General features: G+C 42.5%; 1 protein-coding gene across 6 annotated transcripts in view; it reads right to left on the bottom strand.

Moving 5' to 3' along the window:
• Window positions 1–15,963, bottom strand: part of LOC137372742 (MAP kinase-interacting serine/threonine-protein kinase 1-like) — a 90,163-nt gene extending 74,200 nt beyond the window's left edge. For 2 of the 6 annotated variants that reach the window (XM_068036941.1, XM_068036936.1), the window contains exons 1-3: window positions 15,878–15,963; window positions 5,452–5,544; window positions 2,178–2,240 (exon numbers count right to left, since the gene is read on the bottom strand). Coding sequence is in view for 5 of the 6 variants with exons in the window: in XM_068036936.1 (XP_067893037.1) it covers window positions 2,178–2,240; window positions 5,452–5,454 (66 nt within the window). In the remaining variant the exon portion in view is untranslated. Of the gene's footprint in view, window positions 1–2,177; window positions 2,241–5,451; window positions 5,545–14,923; window positions 15,116–15,690; window positions 15,759–15,877 lie in introns of those variants that run through there. The other 4 variants (XM_068036939.1, XM_068036935.1, XM_068036938.1 and 1 more) reach the window with 3 other exon arrangements.
• Between the last annotated feature and the right edge of the window lie 6,982 nt (window positions 15,964–22,945).

Below are 22,945 nucleotides of genomic sequence, written 5' to 3'. Positions count from 1 at the left end.
TTGTATTTGATCAGGTGAAAGGACAATATTCTACTCAGCTGCCATACCATAACAATTTATCAGCATCTCCAGTGTCCAGTAGCAATTCCATAAACTCAGCCAACGTGACTTGGTGCACATAGAAATGACTGTTTGATTGCCTCCTTTGATTTGGAACTGAATTTTAGGAGTCCAGTTCAACTGCTTTCTTGAAGTAATACTGTGTCAGCCCCATCATTCTCACTGCATCCTCTTTTTGTTCATTGCTCTGTGTTATTATGAAACAGTCTATGCTGATTTCAGCACTTCAGTGGCTCAGAGTTATACAGTTATCAGGAACTTGCAGTTTCCTCACAATGGAACTTCAGTCAGACACGTTTTAAAAGAATGAAGGAATTCATGACTTCCCTTCAGACAGATATATAGAGTTCACCATGTCTTTGTGGTAGGATTCTCAAAAAGCTGGAGAAAGCTTCCTCTTGAACTTTTCTAACTTAGAACCACTGCCTCTGACTAGGAAGAAAATGAACTTTTAAAACGTAGGCCACATTAAGGGAACTAAACATAGAGGTAAGGATAAACTCATTGCCTGTAACAAAGGTAGATTTATAGAATTAAATCCAGCAGTTACTGCTTTCACTATTCATCAGCGTTTCTGATAGTATATGTTCTTCAATTAGATTGTCTTTGAGATGTCTAATCATTTTACTCTAATATTGTACTCATACATTGAGACATTAACAGTTAAAAAAAGTAATGGTTTCTTCAAATTTGAAGATGAAATATCCTGCACTTATTTAGTTAAAAAAGTGCATGCTTACATGAAATTTTAATTCTCCAGCACTTCTCAATCTGAGTTAAAAAACAGGCATACCATTTATTCATAATAAAAGCAAAATACTGCGGATGCTGGAAATCTGAAACAAAAACAAGAAATGCTGGATTCACTCAGCAGGTCTGGCAGCATCTGTGGAAAGAGAAGCAGAGTTAACGTTTCGGGTCAGTGACCCTTCTTTGGAACTGACAAATATTAGAAAAGTCACAGATTATAAACAAGTGAGGTGGGGGTTGGGCAAGAGATAACAAAGGAGAAGGTGCAGATTGGACCAGGCCACATAGCTGACCAAAAGGTCACGGAGCAAAGGCAAACAATGTGTTAATGGTGTGTTGAAAGACAAAGCATTAGTACAGATTAGGTGTGAATATACTGAATATTGAACATCAGCAAGTGCAAACCTGAAGAAAAACAACCTGAAAAAAACAGTGGGTGAGCAAACTGAACAAACTAAGATGAACTGAAATAAATACAAAAAAAGATTGTAAAAAATGTAAAAAGGAATGCCAAAAAAAAAAGGAAGAAAAAATAACTAAAAATGACTAAAAATGAAAGTAAAGTGGGGGGCTGTCATGCTCTGAAATTATTGAACTCAATGTTCAGACCGGCAGGCTGTAAGTGTGCCTAATCGGTAGATGAGATGCTGTTCCTCGAGCTTGCGTTGATGTTCACTGGAACACTGCAGCAATCCCAGGACAGAGATGTGAGCATGAGAGCAGGGGGGAGTGTTGAAATGGCAAGCAACCGGAAGCTCAGGGTCCTGCTTGACCATTTATTCAGTTTGTTTATGCAAAGCCTTTCTCTGGTCAGAGAACAGGCAAAGTCCTGTACGATCACATCACCATCACAGTTATTGTCGCGTACCATTACTGTGTTTTGCAGTTTGCAACTTTCAAAAAGCTCACAGAGTAGCAGGAAATTGTCCACGGTCAAATGAGTGGTGGACATGCCTTTTCATGATGGGCGTTGATGGGCCTAATTGCTGAATATTCAAATTTGTACGCGTGTCATATAATTTATATTATAATATTTAAACCCAACTGATTTCCCATGTTCTCTCTAGTTCTTTTTATTTCTTTAGTTTAGACATAACACAAAAATAAAACAATTCCACATATCGAATCACAAACTTTGTACGCCTAACAATAGATCCCTGCATTAAGACCGCATAGCTAATTTCTTCCCTTCTTTACAACACCCAATTGGTACAATTTCTTCCGCCAAATTATCAAAATATCAAAGACACACATGACAATTTCAGTAACTCCATGATTCTTAGCATGAAGCCTGAAAGAATCCTCTGAATAGTATGTCCGCATCAGCTGCTTGTCAAAGAAAGTTATTTATCTTCAGTAATGCTTACCTTAAGGGAGCGTTGAAAGTTTTTCCGTTCAGTTATCTTGCTCTGCCTCACCATTTCTGCCAACTGAGTGACAAAGTAAAATTAGTCGCATTTTAGTGGAACTAATCAAAAAGCAAAGCAATGCTTCTGAGAATATGGTTACAGCAGACTATCATTCACACCCTAAGCAGAAGTTCTGATTCTCTGCATATTCCCCAGGCAAAGAGACCATCAATAATAGTTAACATTTCAACAAGAGTATTCCTAATTTCCTTCCTTGCCCCTTCCTCCGTAGATTTTTTAAAATATTAAATCAGCTGCACAATGAACATTAATATCCCCAGTACTCTGTAGTCTTTTAAAAGTTATAACTGATATTTCCCAGGTCACCAATAGCCACATAGAACAAATTACCAGAGATGAATTATGTCAGAGTAATGGCATCTGGAAAGGGAATTACCACGCTTTAGTTCTACTGAGGGATTCAAACAAAAGCTGATATAGAAGATAATGATGGATACTTAGTAGCATTTTTACCCTGCAAAGATGTTCAGATGGTTTATAAAGATAGACATCAAAGTAAATCACTAATTTAACCGATGAAAAATCCAATCAGATAAAGAACAAAGAACAAAGAAAATTACAGCACAGGAACAGGCCCTTCGGCCCTCCAAGCCTACGCCGATCCAAATCCTCTATCTAAACCTGTCGCCTATTTTCTAAGGGTCTGTATCTCTTTACTTCCTGCCCATTCATGTATCTGTCTAGATACATCTTAAAAGATGCTATCGTGCCCGCGTCTACCACCTCCGCTGGCAATGCGTTCCATGCACCCACCACCCTCCGCGTAAAGAAATTTCCACGCATATCCCCCTAAACTTTTCCCCTTTCACTTTGAACTCGTGTCCCCTTGTAATTGAATCCCCCACTCTGGGAAAAAGCTTCTTGCTATCCACTCTGTCTATACCTCTCATGATTTTGTACACCTCAATCAGGTCCCCCCTCAACCTCCGCCTTTCTAATGAAAATAATCCTAATCTACTCAACCTCTCTTCATAGCTAGCGCCCTGCATACCAGGCAACATCCTGGTGAACCTCCTCTGCCCCCTCTCCAAAGCATCCACATCCTTTTGGTAATGTGGCGACCAGAACTGCACGCAGTATTCCAAATGTGGCCGAACCAAAGTCCTATACAACTGTAACATGACCTGCCAACTCTTGTACTCAATGCCCCGTCCGATGAAGGAAAGCATGCCGTATGCCTTCTTGACCACTCTATTGACCTGCGTTGCCACCTTCAGGGAACAATGGACCTGAACACCCAAATCTCTCTGTACATCAATTTTCCCCAGGACTTTTCCATTTACTGTATAGTTCACTCTTGAATTGGATCTTCCAAAATGCATCACCTCGCATTTGCCCTGATTTAACTCCATCTGCCATTTCTCTGCCCAACTCTCCAGTCTATCTATATTCTGCTGTATTCTCTGACAGTCCCCTTCACTATCTGCTACTCGACCAATCTTAGTGTCGTCTGCAAACTTGCTAATCAGACCACCTATACCTTCCTCCAAATCATTTATGTATATCACAAACAACAGTGGTCCCAGCACGGATCCCTGTGGAACACCACTGGTCATACGTCTCCATTTTGAGAAACTCCCTTCCACTGCTACTCTCTGTCTCCTGTTGCCCAGCCAGTTCTTTATCCATCTAGCTAGTACACCTTGGACCCCATGCGCCTTCACTTTCTCCATCAGCCTACCATGGGGAACCTTATCAAACGCCTTACTGAAGTCCATGTATATGACATCTACAGCCCTTCCCTCATCAATCAACTTTGTCACTTCCTCAAAGAATTCTATTAAGTTGGTAAGACATGACCTTCTCTGCACAAAACCATGTTGCCTATCACTGATAAGCCCATTTTCTTCCAGATGGGAATAGATCCTATCCCTCAGTATCTTCTCCAGCAGCTTCCCTACCACTGACGTCAGGCTCACCGGTCTATAATTACCTGGATTATCCCTGCTACCCTTCTTAAACAAGGGGACAACATTAGCAATTCTCCAGTCCTCCGGGACCTCACCCGTGTTTAAGGATGTTGCAAAGATATCTGTTAAGGCCCCAACTATTTCCTCTCTCGCTTCCCACAGTAACCTGGGATAGATCCCATCCGGACCTGGGGACTTGTCCACCTTAATGCCTTTTAGAATACCCAACACTTCCTCCCTCCTTATGCCGACTTGACCTAGAGTAATCAAACATCTGTCCCTAACCTCAACATCCGTCATGTCCCTCTCCTCGGTGAATATGGATGCAAAGTACTCGTTTAGAATCTCACCCATTTTCTCTGACTCCACGCATAAACATTACAAGACTTGCTGAATTGTTACCTGAACTTAATGATTAGGCTTCTATTTTAAATTTACTGCAATCTCAACTGTTGTTTATAGTATAACCAAGATGGTGTGCAACATTTTATCTTCCGGAACAAGTAACTACTTCAGTCACAATGTGCTTCATAACATTAAAAGGGTTTGGAAATTCTGCTTCCTCAGCTCTATTACCCAGCGCGCGCGCGCGCACACGCACGCACACACACACCTGTACATAAAGAGTTCAAGTTGTGGAACTCGTGAAAATTTCACTCTTTACTTTTGTCATTAAAAAAGCATCCAAATGAAAAACAAGGTGAGGGACGGTGCCTCACATAATGCTTCACATTGAAATTTGTTAGTAATCCTTCAATAGGAGCATCTTTTTAAAACTCACTTGCAAGCAAGCAGGAGTGAATAGCATATTGAATCACAAGACAACGTCGCCTTTAATCTGTTTTTTGAAACATTTTCACACATTGTACTCATTCATAAAATTAGATAGAATCACAAGATTAGGTAGGGAAGTTAATGGCTGGAGACAAAAGAAGTACATCAGCACAGAGGGAGATTATTGTCCACTGAGTGTGTCAACAACAACCAGAAAACGTTTTTTTTTCACAAATACACAGTGAGAGCCATCTCTTTCAGCTTGATATCTGTCTTCTGTTACTAAAACGTGTCCTAAGCTACCCACAAGGGCTCAATGAATTTATACAGGAGAGGAGTTAAACAGACAGTGATGCTCCACGTTTGTTCCCCACTCTGTTGAGTTGGCTGATACCTGTTGGTTATGGGAGAGGAGAAATAAACTCAGCAAGGATTCTCATGCCTGTTTAGACAATGCTTGTGATAGGTGATATTGGCATTGGGCTCAGCTGTGACACCCCAGCATCAAATAGCCTAGTAACACTCACCATCAAGGGTCACACATAAATAGTTGCCAACTGAGCAGTGTATCGGATACCAAGTGCCATCCATGTATGTGTATCTCAGCAAGGAGGTAACAGCTTCAAGAGAAGAGAGAAAATTGGTTAGAGAAAATGCCCCCTCACTTTTGCGTATCCACCATCTAATGTGTTACATATCTGAAAATAATGCATTTCAGACAAGCTTGATCCTAGTAGCAGGTAACTTGAATTTATGGGCTCATTTTTAATCCCCCTTGCTCTCTACACAGACTTACAGCCATATTGTCACAGAATTAGATGAACTGTTTTGGTCTATCACACTATGACTGATGCAATATGTCAACCGTTATATTCCACTACCAATGCATACGGTCATGCAGACCCCCACCTGCCAAGAAAATTAATTTTGTCATATGAACATTGATTTTATACTGTTGCTGGAGTGAAGAAAGGACTTATTAAAAAAATCACCAGACACTTGGCTGGAAAAACATTTGCATACTAACAGACAGTGCTTGTGGAGACAAAGGACTATTCCCTGCTCCAATTAACCCAAATGAATTTTGATCATCAGACATTGAAGGCAAGGAAGCGATTTCCAGGCCCTGCTAAGATGATACAATCCACAGAATCAAGACTGGTTAAATCAGCTGGTCAGATAACTAACTGGCTGGACCAGGTTTTTTGAACGAGCCACAGGACAGTTTGAATTGAGAAGATTGCTTTGAAACTGAAGCTGAAACAAGCAAGTCTCTCGTCTGGCTGTGTGTCTCTCTCTCACTTTCTCCCAAGCCACCGGACTCAAGGAAGACACGTAAACCTCAAGAGAGAAAAGACTCCGACCTTGAAACAAGCTAAAGCGTGCACTCGGGCCCAAGGAATTGCAAGTCTGACCAGCAACCAAAGACTTCACAGCAAACTCAGAAGACAGTAAAATAGAAACCCATCCAAGCCTCAAACTTTTTCCCTTTATTCTTTTCTACTTTCCTGTTTCTATCTCAGTGTGTTTATCGCGTACGTATGCTAGCATGGTCGCGTTGCATATTCGGAGTCGGTAACCAGATTAGAGTTTAAGATTAATAAACATCTCCCTTTCTGGTTTAAAAATCTATGAAAACCTGCCTGAATTGATTTCTTTGCCTTACAATTGGAAAGCAGTGAACAAGGATTCACTAAGGGCGAGCTAAAACACAGTGTTTTTTAAAAATTAAACCCTGTTACGGTTAAACCAGGCAAAGGCTGAGAGGAACCCCTAAACCCCTCTCACCTGATCGTAACAATATGTACTATGCAGTGCAATATCTGAGTACTGAGAAAGCCACTCACGCAATTCAGTAAGAAATTGCCTCTAAGAAATACCAGATTCTATGATACAGTTATATTAAAGCTGGGGACTACCCACAACTCCCCTATCCCTCAACAAATCGGCATCTCTGCTTGTTGTTTGTCAGCCTCACTTTAACTTCAAGTCCTGACCGCACAGCATTATAGTTATACTGGCTGGGACCAGTCAGTCTTGCTCCCGTGGTGAGAATGACATGTTAATCAAGATAAAATTTAACAGCAAGGGTGGTTAGGCCCTTCCGATACCAATCTGATGTGGAGGAGGAAGGTTGAAAAGCAACTATCCCCTGAGAATGGAGCAGTACATAGCAGCAGTCAAACCACAATTACATTTCATGTAAAGGATCATTCAGTAATATTAACTTCAGCATGGACTGCATATCCTAAGAGTCTGAAAGAAAAGTCACTTGCACACTGGATTTCCGAGCAGAAATCCCTGTGGCATTGCTGACAATTCCAGTGTCCCACTGCTGATTGCGAAGGATGTAGACGAGGGGAAACAGAACCCACCGGAAATAATTATTTAACCAACTCTCAACAATTCCAATGTTCGTATAAATACAATCTTTCTTTTTTCATATCTTTGACATATAGCTCATATTCCTATTAGCGATGAAAAAAACAAGAAATGCAACTCCTTTCAATTACTAATTAGACAATAAACAAATACAGATTTGCATGGATTGGGCAAGATGCAGGGCTCAAAAACCTCAATCATAAAACTGAAGAACAAGAAAATGGCATTTGACTCACTAAAGCTCACCTCTCCAGCATAAATACACTTCGAATAATACAAGCTTAGTGTGAGTGTGAAGTAATTTGCACCTTGCACAGACGTTAAACTGAAACTGTACACCAGGAATTAAAGCTCAGCTTGATTATGGAATTAGGTGGCGCCAGACTCCCTAGAAAAGTCTCATACTGTTGGATTTGGCACTGCAGTGTAAATCCAGTGTGTTGTGAAACCTAGTTTGCAAAAATACTCAGGGAGCACATTGGACACATTTTCGACTAACATGATTAAATATTTAGTTATCTTTTAAAAGGAAGCTCTGCAAAATCATGTATCTGTGCCGATGCCGAGTTCTTTTATGGGCAGTGATACAGCCAAGGCGGGGATAATGCACTGTTAATTCAGTCCCACTACTGCACAGGTCACAGCATTTCAAATAAAGTTTCCCACCGACCGAAGACTAGCCAAATTAAACACTGTATTTTTCTCCCAGAATAAAGCACACCAAACCAGATTTATTTAAACAACATTAACTATTTATTAGAACAGAAATAATAGGTCATAAATACTAATGAAATAAATCTATACATGAAAAACCCTTATTCCTTTAACCCTCATGCAAACACACATACAGTCAAAAAGAAACAGTTAACTGGTTTCAAAAGGGGGTTTTGGATTATAACTGTTTCTTAGGAATAGAATGAATAATAAAAAATAATTGAGATTCACGTTCTGGTAGGATATTTTCAGTATGGTGAGGTGTCCCAGGGTCAAATAGTCAGATGCCACTCGTAGCTTCTCCAGGCAAGGTTGATTAACATAAAAGCAAAATACTGTGGATGCTGGAAATCTGAAATAAAAACAAGAAATGCTGGAACCACTCAGCAGATCTGGCAGCATCTGTGGAAAGAGAAGCAGAGTTAACGTTTCGGGTCAGTGACCCTTCTTTGGAACTTGATTGATTGGTTGATTAACAGTCTGTGATGGGTAGGTGTTCACAGCAATTTAACTGCAGCTGGCGTCACATAGGTCTTCCATCAGGGGTGTAGCAACAGGTCTGCTTGGGTTTGAAGCAGCAGTCTAGCAGTAGAAGAGTTCTTCAGATTTCAGAATTTTCATAGAACACAGGAATTTCACTGGATGCAGAAATTCTTCAGAGACTGGAGGCAACAGGAATCTGCCACCTTTCAAATGCAGAATTCCTTTTCCCTTTTCTGGGTCTTTTCTCTGTTGCTCCAGGCAGGTCAAGTAAAGATTTCAAAATGCCAGCTCTCTGTCCAATTTGCTGGTTTCTAAAGGGTCCAAAGTGAAAAAAGCACCTTCTTAAACATGGTCACATGTCCAGTCACAGTGTCTCCCCTTGGTCACTCAAGCTGCTCTGAAGAAAGGTCAAACCCCTATGATTTCCTCAAAACTGCTGACCTTCCTGTCCTTTACAAGTTTAACTTCCTTTCAAAACACCCACAAAGTTCAACTCTTTGTTCTGAACAACCTTTTAAAACATTGCAGGAATTCCAATTATTTTTGCAAGCGTCTTTCACTGTGCAATATCCTTTTTTTCAGTTTTTTTTTGAAACACATAGAAGTCCAAGATTTTAGTGCAAAAAAAACCTTTTGAGACAGCAGGATGGTAACAGTATCAGGCCGAAGCCAAGTAATGCAAGCAAAGTATTGCCTGGCTGAAACTTGAACTGCAGCGCACAGTCGTGCTGTAGTATAAAAACATCTTGAATTCCCAGCCTAGCATCCAAATGTGTTTTGAACAGCCCTAAATTCTGCACCTCGACTACATCTCTTCAGAGATTATTCAGGACATTTTGAATGAGTTATTTTTTTAAACTGGATTTACATCCCAGGTGCAATCCATCGTCTACCAAGACGGACCGATGTTATCATCACATTTTGTTAGATTACATACATGATCTGTGGCCTCTCATTTTATTTCATATTAAGTAAATTCACTGTAAGCGCAGACTTCAAACAGTTTCTTTTACTTAACAAACTGTTACGGACACGGTGAGGGAAAACTGCTGAAATCCCTGTTCCCTTCCAACTGTCCGTAATCAGTACGTTTTTGAGAGGAAGATGTGTTATTTTTTAAAACACGAGTGTGTGGACAATTTGAATAACCAGCAGCAAGCTCTTCATGGGTTCAAATAAAGACAGAGGATTGTTTATTTACATACTCACTCCAAGTGCAACACTACGGCATTCACTCGCAGTCACATACAAACACTAAAGGAAAGTACAGTTGAAGAGAGGAGAGCACTTTTACAGGTTATAAACAAAAGAATAGTTCATAATTCATATGATTGTCTTGTTCTGGACAAGACATGCTGCAGGCCTGATGAAGATGATGTCTTCACTCCTGAAGTGTAGTTTTGATGAGTTTAACAGCCAAAGTCATACTCTCTTGAAGTGGTGGACTTTCTGCAAGTCACGAAGTTGGTTGCTTGTATGCTTGTTACCAGGAGGTCAGTTTGCTGTATTGGAGTCCTGAAATGGAACAGGTTTGGAGACCTTGCAATGTTACAGCCTCCGATTCTTTTAAGGCACAGATAGGTACTGCTTTGGCTCCTGCCACTTCTTTTTTTGCAGTCCGCATTTAAAGATTAAAAAGGAGACAAACATGCCTGCCCTACCATGTGACTTCTCACAGTTCCTTTTCCAAATATGGTGGTGGTCTTAAGTTGATTAACCAAATCATAGTTTATTGTTGTAAGACGTTCATCCTGAGCTTGGGGGGGGGGGGGGGGCGGGGGGGGCTGTGGTGGGGGAGGGGGTTAAGACAATCAGTTTCTTTGTCTCAAAAGAAACACATTCAATTACACCCTGCTCTCATGCCCACATTTCTGTTCTTGGCCTGCTGCAGTGTTCCAGTGAAGCTCAACACAAACTCAAGGAACAGCACCTTTATCTTCTGATTGGGTACTCTACAGCCATTGTGACTTAACATTGAGTTCAACAACTTCAGACCATGACCGGCACTTTGATTGTTTTTTTAATCACATACCAGCCTTAAGTTTGATTTTCATGTTTTTGCTTTTGGACAGAGCTGTTCATTAATCTGGCATGAATACTCTCTCTGTACAAATGCTTTGTCTTTTACTCTGGCTATTACCACTCCCTTTACCTTTTATTCCAGCTATTACCACTCCCTTTGCTTTCATCGATCTCACCAAAGCCTTTGACCTAGTCAGCAGACATGGTCTCTTCAGACTACTAGAAAAGATCAGATGTCCACCAAAGCTACTAAGTATCATCGCCTCATTCCATGACAATATGAAAGGCACAATTCAACATAGTGGCTCCTCATCAGACCCCTTTCCCATCCTGAGTGGCGTGAAATAGGGCTGTGTTCTCGCACCTACACTGTTTGGGATTTTCTTCTTTCTGCTGCTCTCATATGCGTTCAAATCTTAAGAAGGAATTTTCCTACGCAAGATCAGGTGACAGGTTGTTCAACCTTGTCCGTCTAAGAGCGAAGACCAAAGTACGGAAAGTCCTCATCAGGGAACTTCTCTTTGCTGACGATGCTGCATTAACATCTCACACTGAAGAGTGTCTGCAGAATCTCATCGACAGGTTTGCGGCTGCCTGCAACGAATTTGGCCTAACCATCAGCCTCAAGAAAACGAACATCATGGGACAGGACGTCAGAAATGCTCCATCCATCAATATCGGCGACCACGCTCTGGAAGTAGTTCAAGAGTTCACCGACCTAGGCTCAACTATCACCAGTAACCTGTCTCTCGATGCAGAAATCAACAAGCGCATGGGAAAGGCTTCCACTGCTACGTCCAGACTGGCCAAGAGAGTGTGGGAAAATGGCGCACTGACACGGAACACAAAAGTACAAGTGTATCAAGCCTGTGTCCTCAGTACCTTGCTCTACGGCAGCGAGGCCTGGACAACGTATGTCAGCCAAGAGCGATGTCTCAATTCATTCCATCTTCGCTGCCTCTGGAGAATCCTTGGCATCAGGTGGCAGGACCGTATCTCCAACACAGAAGTCCTCGAGGCGGCCAACATCCCCAGCTTATACACCCTACTGAGCCAGCGGCGCTTCAGATGGCTTGGCCATGTGAGCCGCATGGAAGGTGGCAGGAACCCCAAGGACACATTGTACAGCGAGCTCGCCACTGGTATCAGACCCACCGGCCGTCCATGTCTCCGCTTTAAAGATGTCTGCAAACGCGACATGAAGTCCTGTCACATTGATCACAAGTCGTGGGAGTCAGTTGCCAGCGATCGCCAGAGCTAGCGGGCAACCATAAAGGCGGGGCTGAAGGGTGGCGAGTCGAAGAGACTTAGCAGTTGGTAGGAAAAAAGACAGAAGCGCAAGGGGAGAGCCAACTGCGAAACAGCCCCGACAGCCAATTATATCTGCAGCACCTGTGGAAGAGCCTGTCACTCTAGAATTGGCCTTCGTAGCCACTCCAGGCGCTGCTCCACAAACCACTGACCACCTGCAGGCGCTTACCCATTGTCTCCCGAGACAAGGAGGACAAAGAAGAAGACGACCACTCCCTTTACCTTTTATTCCCTGACATCTTTGTCATTTAACTTCTCCTGCCCCCCACCCCCACCCTATCACAGACCTTCTCTTTTGTTGTTCTTCTCCCCCACTTTCTTTCACTTGCTCAAGCCTAATACATTTCTAACCTTTGCTAGCTCTGATGAAAGGTCACAGACCTGAAATGTTAACACTGTTTCTCTCTCCACAGAGGCTGCCAGACCTGTGTATTTCCGGCACTTTCTGTTCTTATTTCAGATTTCCAGCATACATAGTATTTTGCTTTTATTACAGGAATGTCTCTCGATGGTTTCAGGATGGGTGTAATTGACACCTCTTAGTCTGGAATGTACCCTTTTGCCCTTTCGAGACAGTGAGGGAGGAAGGAACTCAAGAAAATTACAATCACCAGGAAAGTGATATTGAGCAAATTGTTGAAGCTGCAGGCTGAAAAGTCCCCAGCTCCTGATGGACTTCATCCTAGGGCCCTAAAAGAAGCGGCTAGTGAGATAGTTGATGTGTTGATTTTAATTTTCCAAAATTCCCTAGATTCGGGAAGGTTCAATTAGATAGGGGAAAAAAACAAATGTAACACCTTTATTTAAAAAGGAAGACAGAAAGTAGGCAACTACAGGCCAGTTAGCTTAACATTGGTCTTGGGGAAAATGTTAGAAGCTATTATTAAAGACGTTATTGCATGGCACTTAGAAAAATTCAAGCTAGTCAGGCAGAGTCAACATGGTTTTATGAAAGGGAAATAATATTTAACAAATTTATTGGAATTCTATGCGGAGGTAACATGTGATGTAGATAATGGGGAACCAGTGCATGTACTATACTTAGATTTCCAGAAGGCATTTGATAAGTTTCCACATCAAAGGTTACTGTGGAAAGTAAAAGCTCATGGTGTAGGGGTTAACATATTGGCATGGATAGAAGATTAGATAGCTAACAGGAAACAGAGAGTCGGAATAAATGGGTCATTTTCTGGTTGGCAAGATGCAACGAGTGGTGTGCCACAGGGGTCTCTGGGGCCTCAATTTTTTACAATTATATAAACAACTTGGATGAAGGGACTGAAGGTATGGTTGCTAAATTTGCTGATGACACAAAGATAGGTAGGAAATTAAGTTGTGAAGAGGACATAAGGAGGCTACAAAGGGATAGAGATAGGTTAAGTGAGTTGGCAAAGATCTGGCAAATGGAGTATAATGTGGGAAAATGTAAAATTGTCCATTTTGGCAGGAAGAATAAAACATAAAAAAGCATATTATCTAAATGGTGAGATTCAGAGGGAACAGAGTGTCCCAGTACATGAATCGCAAAACATTTGTACGCAGGTACGAGTAATTAGGAAAGCTAATAGAATGTTATTGTTTATTGCAAGGGGAATTGAATACAAAAGTAGGGAAGTTATGCTTCAGCTATACAGGGCACTGGTGAGACCACATCTGGAATACTGTGTACAATCCTGGTCTCCTTATTTAAGGAAGGATGTAAATGCATTGGAGGCAGTACAGAGAAGGTTTACGAGACTAATACCCGGAATGAGCAGGTTGTCTTATGAGGAAAGGTTTTTATTATTTTTATTTATTTTTTTTTTATTTAGAGGCCTTTGGCCCGAGTCTGTGCTGACCATCAACCACCCATTTTATACTAATCCTACATTAATCCCATATTCCCTACCACATCCCCACAATTCTCCTACCACCTACCTACACTAGGGGCAATTTACAATGGCCAATTTACCTATCAACCTGCAAGTCTTTGGCTGTGGGAGGAAACCAGAGCACCTGGCGGAAACCCACACAGTCACAGGGAGAACTTGTGACTGCAAACTCCACACAGGCAGTACCCAGAATTGAACCCGGGTCGCTGGAGCTGTGAGGCTGCGGTGCTAGCCACTGCACCACTAAGCTTGTACACGCTGGAGTTTAGAAGAGTAAGAGGCGACTTGATTGAAACATACAAGATCCTGAGGGGTCTTAACAGAGTGGATGTGGTAAAGGCCTGTTCAGGTCTGTAAACGAAACCCACGCCGAGCCCAACAGAACCACATCTGACCAGAGTCCGACCCGGGCCAAATCCTTTCATTTTTTCCCGTGCCCAACCCAACCGCCGGAATAAAGTTGATTATATTGAAGAGGCTGTGCCCTATCTTGGATGGAATCAGTCATTGCAGACTAGTGCAGAGTGTTTCCCGCCTTGAGGTCCTGGCTGCCACTGTGTCCGGCCCGGCCCGGCCCAATCCGAGCCTGAATGCCAGACCCGGAAGAGTGACCCAACCCGAACCCGACACATGTCATCGGGTCCGGGTCGGGTAGCCATGCTCTACCTTGTGGGAGCATATAGAACTAGGGGTCACTATTTAAAAATAAGGGATCTCCCATTTAAAACAGTGATGAGGAGAAATTTTTGCTCTCAGAGGGTTGAGTGTCTTTGGAACACTCTTCCTCAAAAGGCAGTGGAAGCAGAGTCTTTAAACATTTTTAAGGCAGAGGTAGATAGATTCTTGATAAGCAAGGGGTGAAAGGTTATTGGGGGTAGGTGGGAATGTGGAGTTCAGGTTACAATCAGATCAGCCATAATCTTACTGAATGGCGTGGCAGGCTTGAGGGGCTGAGTGGCGTACTCCTGCTCTTAATTGGTATGTTGGTATGAGACAGTTTTTGAATACACAGGACAGGTTATATGACCTTCGGCAGCCATCTTTGCAGCACATTGTCCACTTTTTAAAGGAAAAGTCAATTTTAACCAGTCCACATTGAATAAAGTTTGTATCTTAAAAGTTAAGAATATATGTATTTATTGAGAAGAACGCCTATCAGTTAGCAGAATTTACGTCCTCAAAACACTATCTACAAATAACCACCTTGTCCACTTACCCTCGGGTGTAACACAAACTTTCACACGCCTTGGAGTTTATCATCAGCTGAACTGAAACAGGTTTTAAACAAACCCAAATGAAATACGATCATGCATACCAAGAGATTCAGATTAAAATCATTGGCAGCTTTTTAAAAAGAGACACCGAGTGACGGTGCCGGGGTGTACAGCCGATCATAAATTTGATTGAGGCAATACTAATTCCACTGTGATCAAGTTCGTTCACTGAATGTTGAAACTGTCCCAGTGAGTTGCATCACTCGGTATTAATTGCAACAGACTAAAATCCACTGGTTTTCTTTGCTCAGCAAACTGATCAGAAATTTTAACTGGTTCCCTATGTTGGCATCACTTTTTAGATTTGGCGCATTTCTATTAATAAATTTTTAAAAATTGAAAAAATAGGATGAATGATCCTTGTAATTTAACAGCTCCAGCTTTCACATGAGTCAGCGCTGAAAGAATCTGGCTTCACCCCGTGGAAAAAAATTGTATTTGCAAATCAAAGGGGCGCAGGATCAATTGCCCTCACACCCCACAATTTACCTTTCCTCTGGTTGAATACTAACTGTGTATAAACTGAAGGCTCCTTTCTCTCAAGGCCACACGGCCTGTTGCCTTGTCTCTGTGGCCATTGACTCAGCACAACCTCTCCCTGTGCCCAGCCACACTAACTAATAATACTGACCGACCGAGGGAGGAGGAAGCAATAATTAAATCACAACAATCAACTCAGTTGAGGAAACAATGTATGAAAGTTTCTCACAAGAGCTGTACGGGTTTCACTGACAGAAAGTTGTCGAGCGGTGACCGGGACGTCCAGGAGCCGGGTCGCGGGGGAAAACCCCATCGGCTCCGGGCTACCAGCCCTCGTACACAAACCAAACCTACACCTTCCCATTTAACACTTCCACCGAGTTAGACTGAAGATTAATAACTCCGTTTGTTATTACCTGGAAACTCCTGCTGTATGGACTAAACTCCACTCTCACAGCTTCCACCATCTTCCTCCCCAGTACCACTATCCGCGTTTCGAAATTCTGCACTATACGAACTGACCCGCGCCCCTCGGCCACCGTAGTGACGCCTTGTTGGAAAGGTAAAAGATCGTTCTTCCGCGCCATATTTTTACGGTCAAATGTACCAGACAAGTAAAAAAAACCTAATGATCTTCCAGTTCTACTTATTCCATTAGGTTTGCAATCTATGCCACTGAGACTAAAATTAATAGTTAGTTTTGGTTTAAAATGTCGATCTTCCAACTCGGGGATTGTAACAGCCAAAGCTCTGAAGGACTAACCCCTATTCTGTGACACGGAACACAAAAGTCCGAGTGTATCAGGCCTGTGTCCTCAGTACCTTGCTCTATGGCAGCGAGGCCTGGACAACGTATGCCAGCCAAGAGCGACGTCTCAATTCATTCCATCTTCGCTGCCTCCGGAGAATACTTGGCATCAGGTGGCAGGACCGTATCTCCAACACAGAAGTCCTCGAGGCGGCCAACATCCCCAGCTTATACACACTACTGAGTCAGCGGCGCTTCAGATGGCTTGGCCATGTGAGCCGCATGGAAGATGGCAGGATCCCCAAAGACACATTGTACAGCCAGCTCGCCACTGGTATCAGACCCATCGGCCGGCCACGTCTCCGCTTTAAAGACGTCTGCAAATGCGACATGAAATCCTGTGACATTGATCACAAGTCGTGAGAGTCAGTTGCCAGCGTTCGCCAGAGCTGGCGGGCAGCCATAAAGACAGGGCTAAAATGTGGCGAGTCGAAGAGACTTAGTAGTTGGCAGGAAAAAAGACAGAGGCGCAAGGGGAGAGCCAACTGTGCAACAGCCCCGACAAACAAATTTCTCTGCAGCACCTGTGGAAGAGCCTGTCACTCTAGAATTGGCCTTTATAGCCACTCCAGGCGCTGCTTCACAAACCACTGACCACCTCCAGGCACGTATCCATTGTCTCTCGAGATAAGGAGGCCCAAAAGAAAAAAAAAGAAAGAATTACCCCTCGCTCTTTTGTTAATTAACTGTGTCTTCACTTTGATTAATACTTACTCAGGTTGGAGGGTCTGAAAACTTAATGTCTGAAAATATGAAATATATCGCTTACACCTGATTTACAAGCGGAGTTTTATACAACATACAAATAAAACTGAATGTTCTACCAATGTGAAGCTTCGAAATAGTAACTTGTTTATAATTAAAGTTGTTATAATCTAAGTCACTGTAGGTCATAAATGTCAATGTAACATTTCCCCCAATACTAAATGTTCTGTATCACTGTTTTCTCAACAGCAACAAAACAAATCACTAAGACTATATAGCAATGTACCGGAAATTACAAATTAATTATGCAATGTACAGTATTAATTGGGAGTGGCACGGGCTGGTTTACAAAGTTTACATTATTGTTTCTCCTATGACTAATAACTAAACTCCCTAACCTAGTTTCTTTTGATTTTCAGTTTTAAGTTATGCTTTTTTGCCCAGAAAATCAGGCAATCCACTCAAATCTGCCAATAATGGCAAAAGAGTTGCCCAACTGATTTACCTATTTCTCTGTGGGAAATTATTCTTCCCAATAACCTTGCAGTAATCAGAATCAGTGATCTGCAGTCACTCTGCTTTCATCATCTTTGAGAAAATAAAATAACATCTCTGGACAAAAAATATTAATTTTTCCTTGCTTTTAATATTAGAAAGCTGCAATAAACAGTTGAATTTTTTGTTCATCACAGAACAATGGACTACTACAATCAACAGTGTAGAACAGAAACATACATTATGGTAGATTTTAATGTGTGAAGCTGCTGATTAATGACAATGAGCCTTGTTATTGCAAGCAATTTCTGCTCACCTCACAGAGAAAGAAAAACTATCAAAATAAAATGCTGTTCTAAACCTGTCTCGAAATACATAATTAAAATCTTATGCTCATTGCTGCCCCCAATGTGATTTCTTTCTCTTTTGGTCGAGAAAGTTTTACCTTTCACCTAAACAATACTAACAAGTGTTTGCTGTTGACATTACTGGTGGAAAGCAATATATCTTACTGGGTGCAGGTACTTGGCAAGGTCAGTGAATGAAGCGGAAAAGAGGCTGCAGGGTGCTGAAGCTTTATTGAATTGCATGGATCTGTCATTGCGGATCATGTTAAACATGCCTGTATTAGCAAGTCCCGAGCCTCCCTTGAACATATCTCATGGCACCTTGCATGTTGTTCCTTGGGTTCTTCAGCATCCTGTGCCCGGACATCATCTTCATCCATTTCCCCAACATCAGAGGAGATATCACACTCCATGGTATCCTCATTGTTCAAATGCTCTCCCCACTGTAGGTCCGGGTTGTGCAGAGCATAGTGCGAGACCCTTGCTGGGACATCCTGAATGGCTGTACCAGATCTATCCAGGCATCTGAACCACATTCTCCAGAAGCCCTATGGCCTGCACGATGGTCGCACAAGTTGTCCCTTTGCAGATATTTTACCCCTCCTCTGGATCAGTGCTTGAGTTCCTAACAGATATTAGTAGCCATGTCTTCAGTGAGAAGCTGTTATCACCCAGTAGCCATCCTTCAAGATGTGCAGGGGAACCTGAAAAGCTCTAACACCTGGGACTACCTTAGTATATGGGCGTCCTGGGTACTTCCCGGGAACTGTGCACACACCTGCAGGAACTGCGTGTGGTGGTCGCAGACCGGTTATACATTGAGCCAGTGGAAGCCCTTGATGAACGTTGCAACCTGGTTGATGGGAGCCTTGAATGGCCACATGCGTGCAGTCAGTTACACCCTACATCTGGGGGAATCCAGCAATGGCCCTAAACCCTAGAGTCCTCTCAGCCTGACTACCCGGATTGGTGCAAAGGTGTATGTATTGGCTGGCCCTCTTGAAGATGGCATTGGTGGCCATCTTGATGCAGCGATGAGCTGCAGACTGGGAGCACCCACACATATCCCCAGTGGATCCCTGGAATGATCCTGAGGCACGGAAATTTAACGCAACTGGCATTGGATGGCCACCACTTCCCATGGGGCTCAGCTTGTCCTCTATTATGGAACACAGCTCTGTGATGGCCTCCCTGGAGAGGCACATTCTTCAATGACACTGCTGCTCCGAACTTTGAAGGCAGCTGAGCCTCGGCCACTAGATCTTCTGTGGAGGGTAACCTCTTCTTCACACAAGAGGCTGGTTGTGTGCCTTACTGTGCCCTCCTGCTTCCACCTCCCCGTGCACACCCCCCCCCCCAGCACCCCGTCCACAAGGCTCCTGCTGCCCTTCTGATTGCTGCTGCCCTGTTCTGATGCTCCTCCTCGCTGAAGGTCCTTAAGCCTGAGTGAATGAGGCTTATGGAAGATAACGGCACTCCAGAACCTCTTGCCAAAATGGCTCCGGCCCCCCCCTCCCCCCCCAACCGCAACACCCCCTCCACTTCACGCACACGTGCCAGCTCTGAGATGGCACTCTGGTGGTTTGCTCCTGCAGTGCTGGCAACTTATCCCCTTCTCCAGATTGAAACTGCCAATGCCTACACTGTTCCACCATCCCTGCCAAGCCACACTAGGTCTTTTTTTTATTCGTTTCATGGGTTGTGGACATCGCTGGCAAGGCCAGCATTTGTTGCCCATCCTAATTGCCTTTGAGAAAGTGATAGTGAGCTTCCTTCTTGAACCTCTGCAGTCCATTTGGTGCGTTAGCAGTGCTGTTGCGGAGGGAGTTTCAGGATTTTGATCCAGCTACAGTGAAGGAACGACAATATATTTCCAAGTCAGGATGGTGTGTGGCTTGGAGAGAACCTTGCAGATGGTGCTGTTCCCATGCATCTGCTGCCCTTGTCCTTCTAGGTGGAAGAAGTTGTGTGTTTGGAAGGTGCTGCTAAAGGAGCCTTGGTGAGTTGCTGCAGTGCATCTTGTATATGGTACATACTGATAGTGTGTGAAGTAATGCATTTGGGGAGGGCAAACAAAGCAAAAGAATACACAATAAATGGGAGGATATTGAGAGAGTTAGAAGAAGTGAGAGACCTTGGAGTATATGTCCACAGGTCCCTGAATGTGGTAGAACAGATAAATAGAATGGTGAAGAAGGCATATGGAATGCTTTCCTTTATTGGCCGAAATATAGAATACAAAAGCAGGGATGTCCTGGGACTGCGATGATTGGCCTCCACCAACCACAACTATCATCCTTTGTGCTCAGTTTGACTCCAACCAACATAGAGTTTTTCCCTTGATTCCCATGACTTCAAATAGGCTAGGGCTCCTTAATGCCACACTCAGTCAAATGCAGCCTTGATGTGAAAGGCAATCACTCTTACCTCATCTCTGGAGTTCAACTCTTTTGTCCATGTTTAGCCTAAGGCTGTAATGAGGTCAGGAGCTGAGTGGCCCTGGCGGAACCCAAACTGAGCATCGGTGAGCAGGTTATTACTGTTTAAGTGCTGCTTGATAGCACTGTTGACAACACCTTCCATCAGTTTTCTGGTGATCGACAGTAGACTGATATAGCGGTAATTTATTGGATTGGTTTTGTCCTCCTTTTTGTGCACAGGACATACCTGGACAATTTTCCACATTGTCGGGTAGATGCCAGTGTTGTAGCTTCATGATGGCTGCCATCTGGAGCCAGGACTGACCTCTCACTAGCTCACCATCTCCTTATAACTGGTGAGGCTCTAAAGCCTCGTGGTTCCCGTGCACTCTTGGAAAAATCCGAACACCACATTAAAATTGAAGTTCATTGCCTGTTTAATAGGCTTAGTTACCTTCCCACCACATGTGAGCGTGAGGTCCTCCACCATGCCAGCCACCCTTCAGAATATCCAGTTGCGATATGAAGATGTCGGGTTTCCATCCCGATATTCCGACATCTCCCACCTTGCAGCCCAACCCCAAAGGGCTGGGAAAATTCAGCCCATTCTCAGATGCCTATTTTCCAAGCTGAAAAGCCCAAGACTCCTAGTCTTTCCTCAGAACCTTGACCCGATAATAGGAATAAGCCTTGTAGCTCTTCTCTGAACTATCTCCAGTACTTTAATGTTTCCTTTGTTTCTTGGCAAACAGAACTGGGCACTGCAATGAAGATGTGGTGTGACCAGAGCACAGTACAGTTTGGTCAGGTCTATGTTGGACTTATATCTACTGTTTTGGCATTTCAGTTCAATACTTTACTGGATTAGTTGATAGTGACTCTGTAATTGTTGGGCAATTAAGTGCTACAATTGTGGAGTTTTTAACCCTCTCCTCTTACAAGTCTAACGATGATTCTTGTAAGCACATATAATTTGAAAACTGTAACTATTCTATAATCTCTCCTCACAGAGGGTCATACCTAAGGGCTAAATATTACTTGACATACAGTAAACTACTTATTAGACGGAACACAGTTTCTCTTCAAATTCTCTTCAAAATGGCAAAGAGAACCAATAATTTACAAAGTTACTAATAGCTTTATTTTAAAACAAATAGAATAACAAAGCCCAAAAGCAGAAACTTTTAAAAGTACAATGCACAAGTAAGAGAAACGTAATGAGAATGTCTGCAATGCCTTAATTATTCTTACTGTAGGTGGATTTTTATTTAGTCCAAGTATCACTGACAATTTTAAAGCTTTACACAACATGCTGTAAATTTCACCCATCTTCACTCCAACACAAATTCTTGTCGAAAAGTAATTCACAATCTCTCCAGGTCACCGACTTTCAGAAGATGATCCTGCCTGTTTCAAAGCTCCTGATTTCAGCACCATAGATATCAAAACCAACACTTGTGGAGGACTGAAATAAAAGCAAAATACTGCAGAGGCTGGAAATCTGAAATAAAAACAGAAAGTGCTGAAAATACACAGCAGTTCTGGCAGCATCTGTGGAGAGAGAAATAGTTATCGTTTCAGGTCCAGGGCCTTTCATTCTGACCTGAAACGTTAACTCTGTTTCTCTCTGCGCAGAGGCTGCCAGACCTGCTGTGTATTTCCAGCACTTTCTGTTTTTACTTCTAGAGGACTCTCGAGCATCATCTTTCTCAGATCAAATAAAAAGAAAACTCATGTACCTTTCTGATTAATAGATTTCTGCAGATGAAACAATACTCCATAAAAAAACAAAATCAAACAAATGAGACTTCACGTGGTACAAATTTTAATTTACAGAAGTTTGAGAGAAAAATGATAGTTTGCATGCCTGCATTGAAAGTACAAGATTTTATAATGGAGCATTTCAGTTCTTTAAATCAAAGAAAAAAACTCATTAAATGAAGGAACTTTTAAACATTTAACATTTGAAACTAAGGTAATGGGATTTCCCAAATGGCTGAGCACGTTCATTTGGTGAATATCGGAGCCATACACACCAGGAAGGTTCCTGGTTTGATTCCCCTATCTGTACTGTTAGCTGGTTTCAGACAGAGTGGAAGTAGGCGTGCTACAGTTAGACTCAGTGTCACTTAGTGTTGGGAGGGAAAACTGGTCATAGTATCCGCTCCTGATTGCTATCCAACAACCTCAGCCGGAAGTGCACATGTATGGACTTTCAGTAAGGACAGTATCTGACTTGTCCATGACTTCCCCCATTCTTAAGCAACTTACTTACACTCAGCATCAAAGCTTGGGCATGAATATTGACTATTTGAGTGAGTTATCAATGAACAACTGCCATCCATCAAGGAATCAAGAACTTCAGGGGAAGGAGGAAATTGGTGAATAAAAACAACTTTAAAAATAAACAAAACAAACTTTGTCAAAGTAAGCCTGTCATAACAACAGTAAATTTCCAACTACTATTTGTGAAAAAATCAGAAATTATTACTAAGCATTCATTCATATAAAAGTATAAAAATTGAATAAGTGCATTTTTAATGCAATTTTTTTTTGAATGCCTGCGTTAAGTCCCAAGATAAATGGATTTTTTTTTAACTGTAGGACTAATGTTTCCTAAGTCATTAAGGCTCAGTTATCAGAGAAGACGCATGTTGAGTAATGGTAGTTAGATCACAAATTGGAGCCTTCCTCAAGTTCGATATGTCT

This window comes from Heterodontus francisci, chromosome 8 (assembly GCF_036365525.1).
Source record: "Heterodontus francisci isolate sHetFra1 chromosome 8, sHetFra1.hap1, whole genome shotgun sequence".
Classification (NCBI taxonomy): Eukaryota; Metazoa; Chordata; class Chondrichthyes; order Heterodontiformes; family Heterodontidae; genus Heterodontus; species Heterodontus francisci.
The sequence above is the reverse complement of the archived record's forward strand: the minus strand, read 5'-3'. Positions and strand labels throughout refer to the sequence as shown.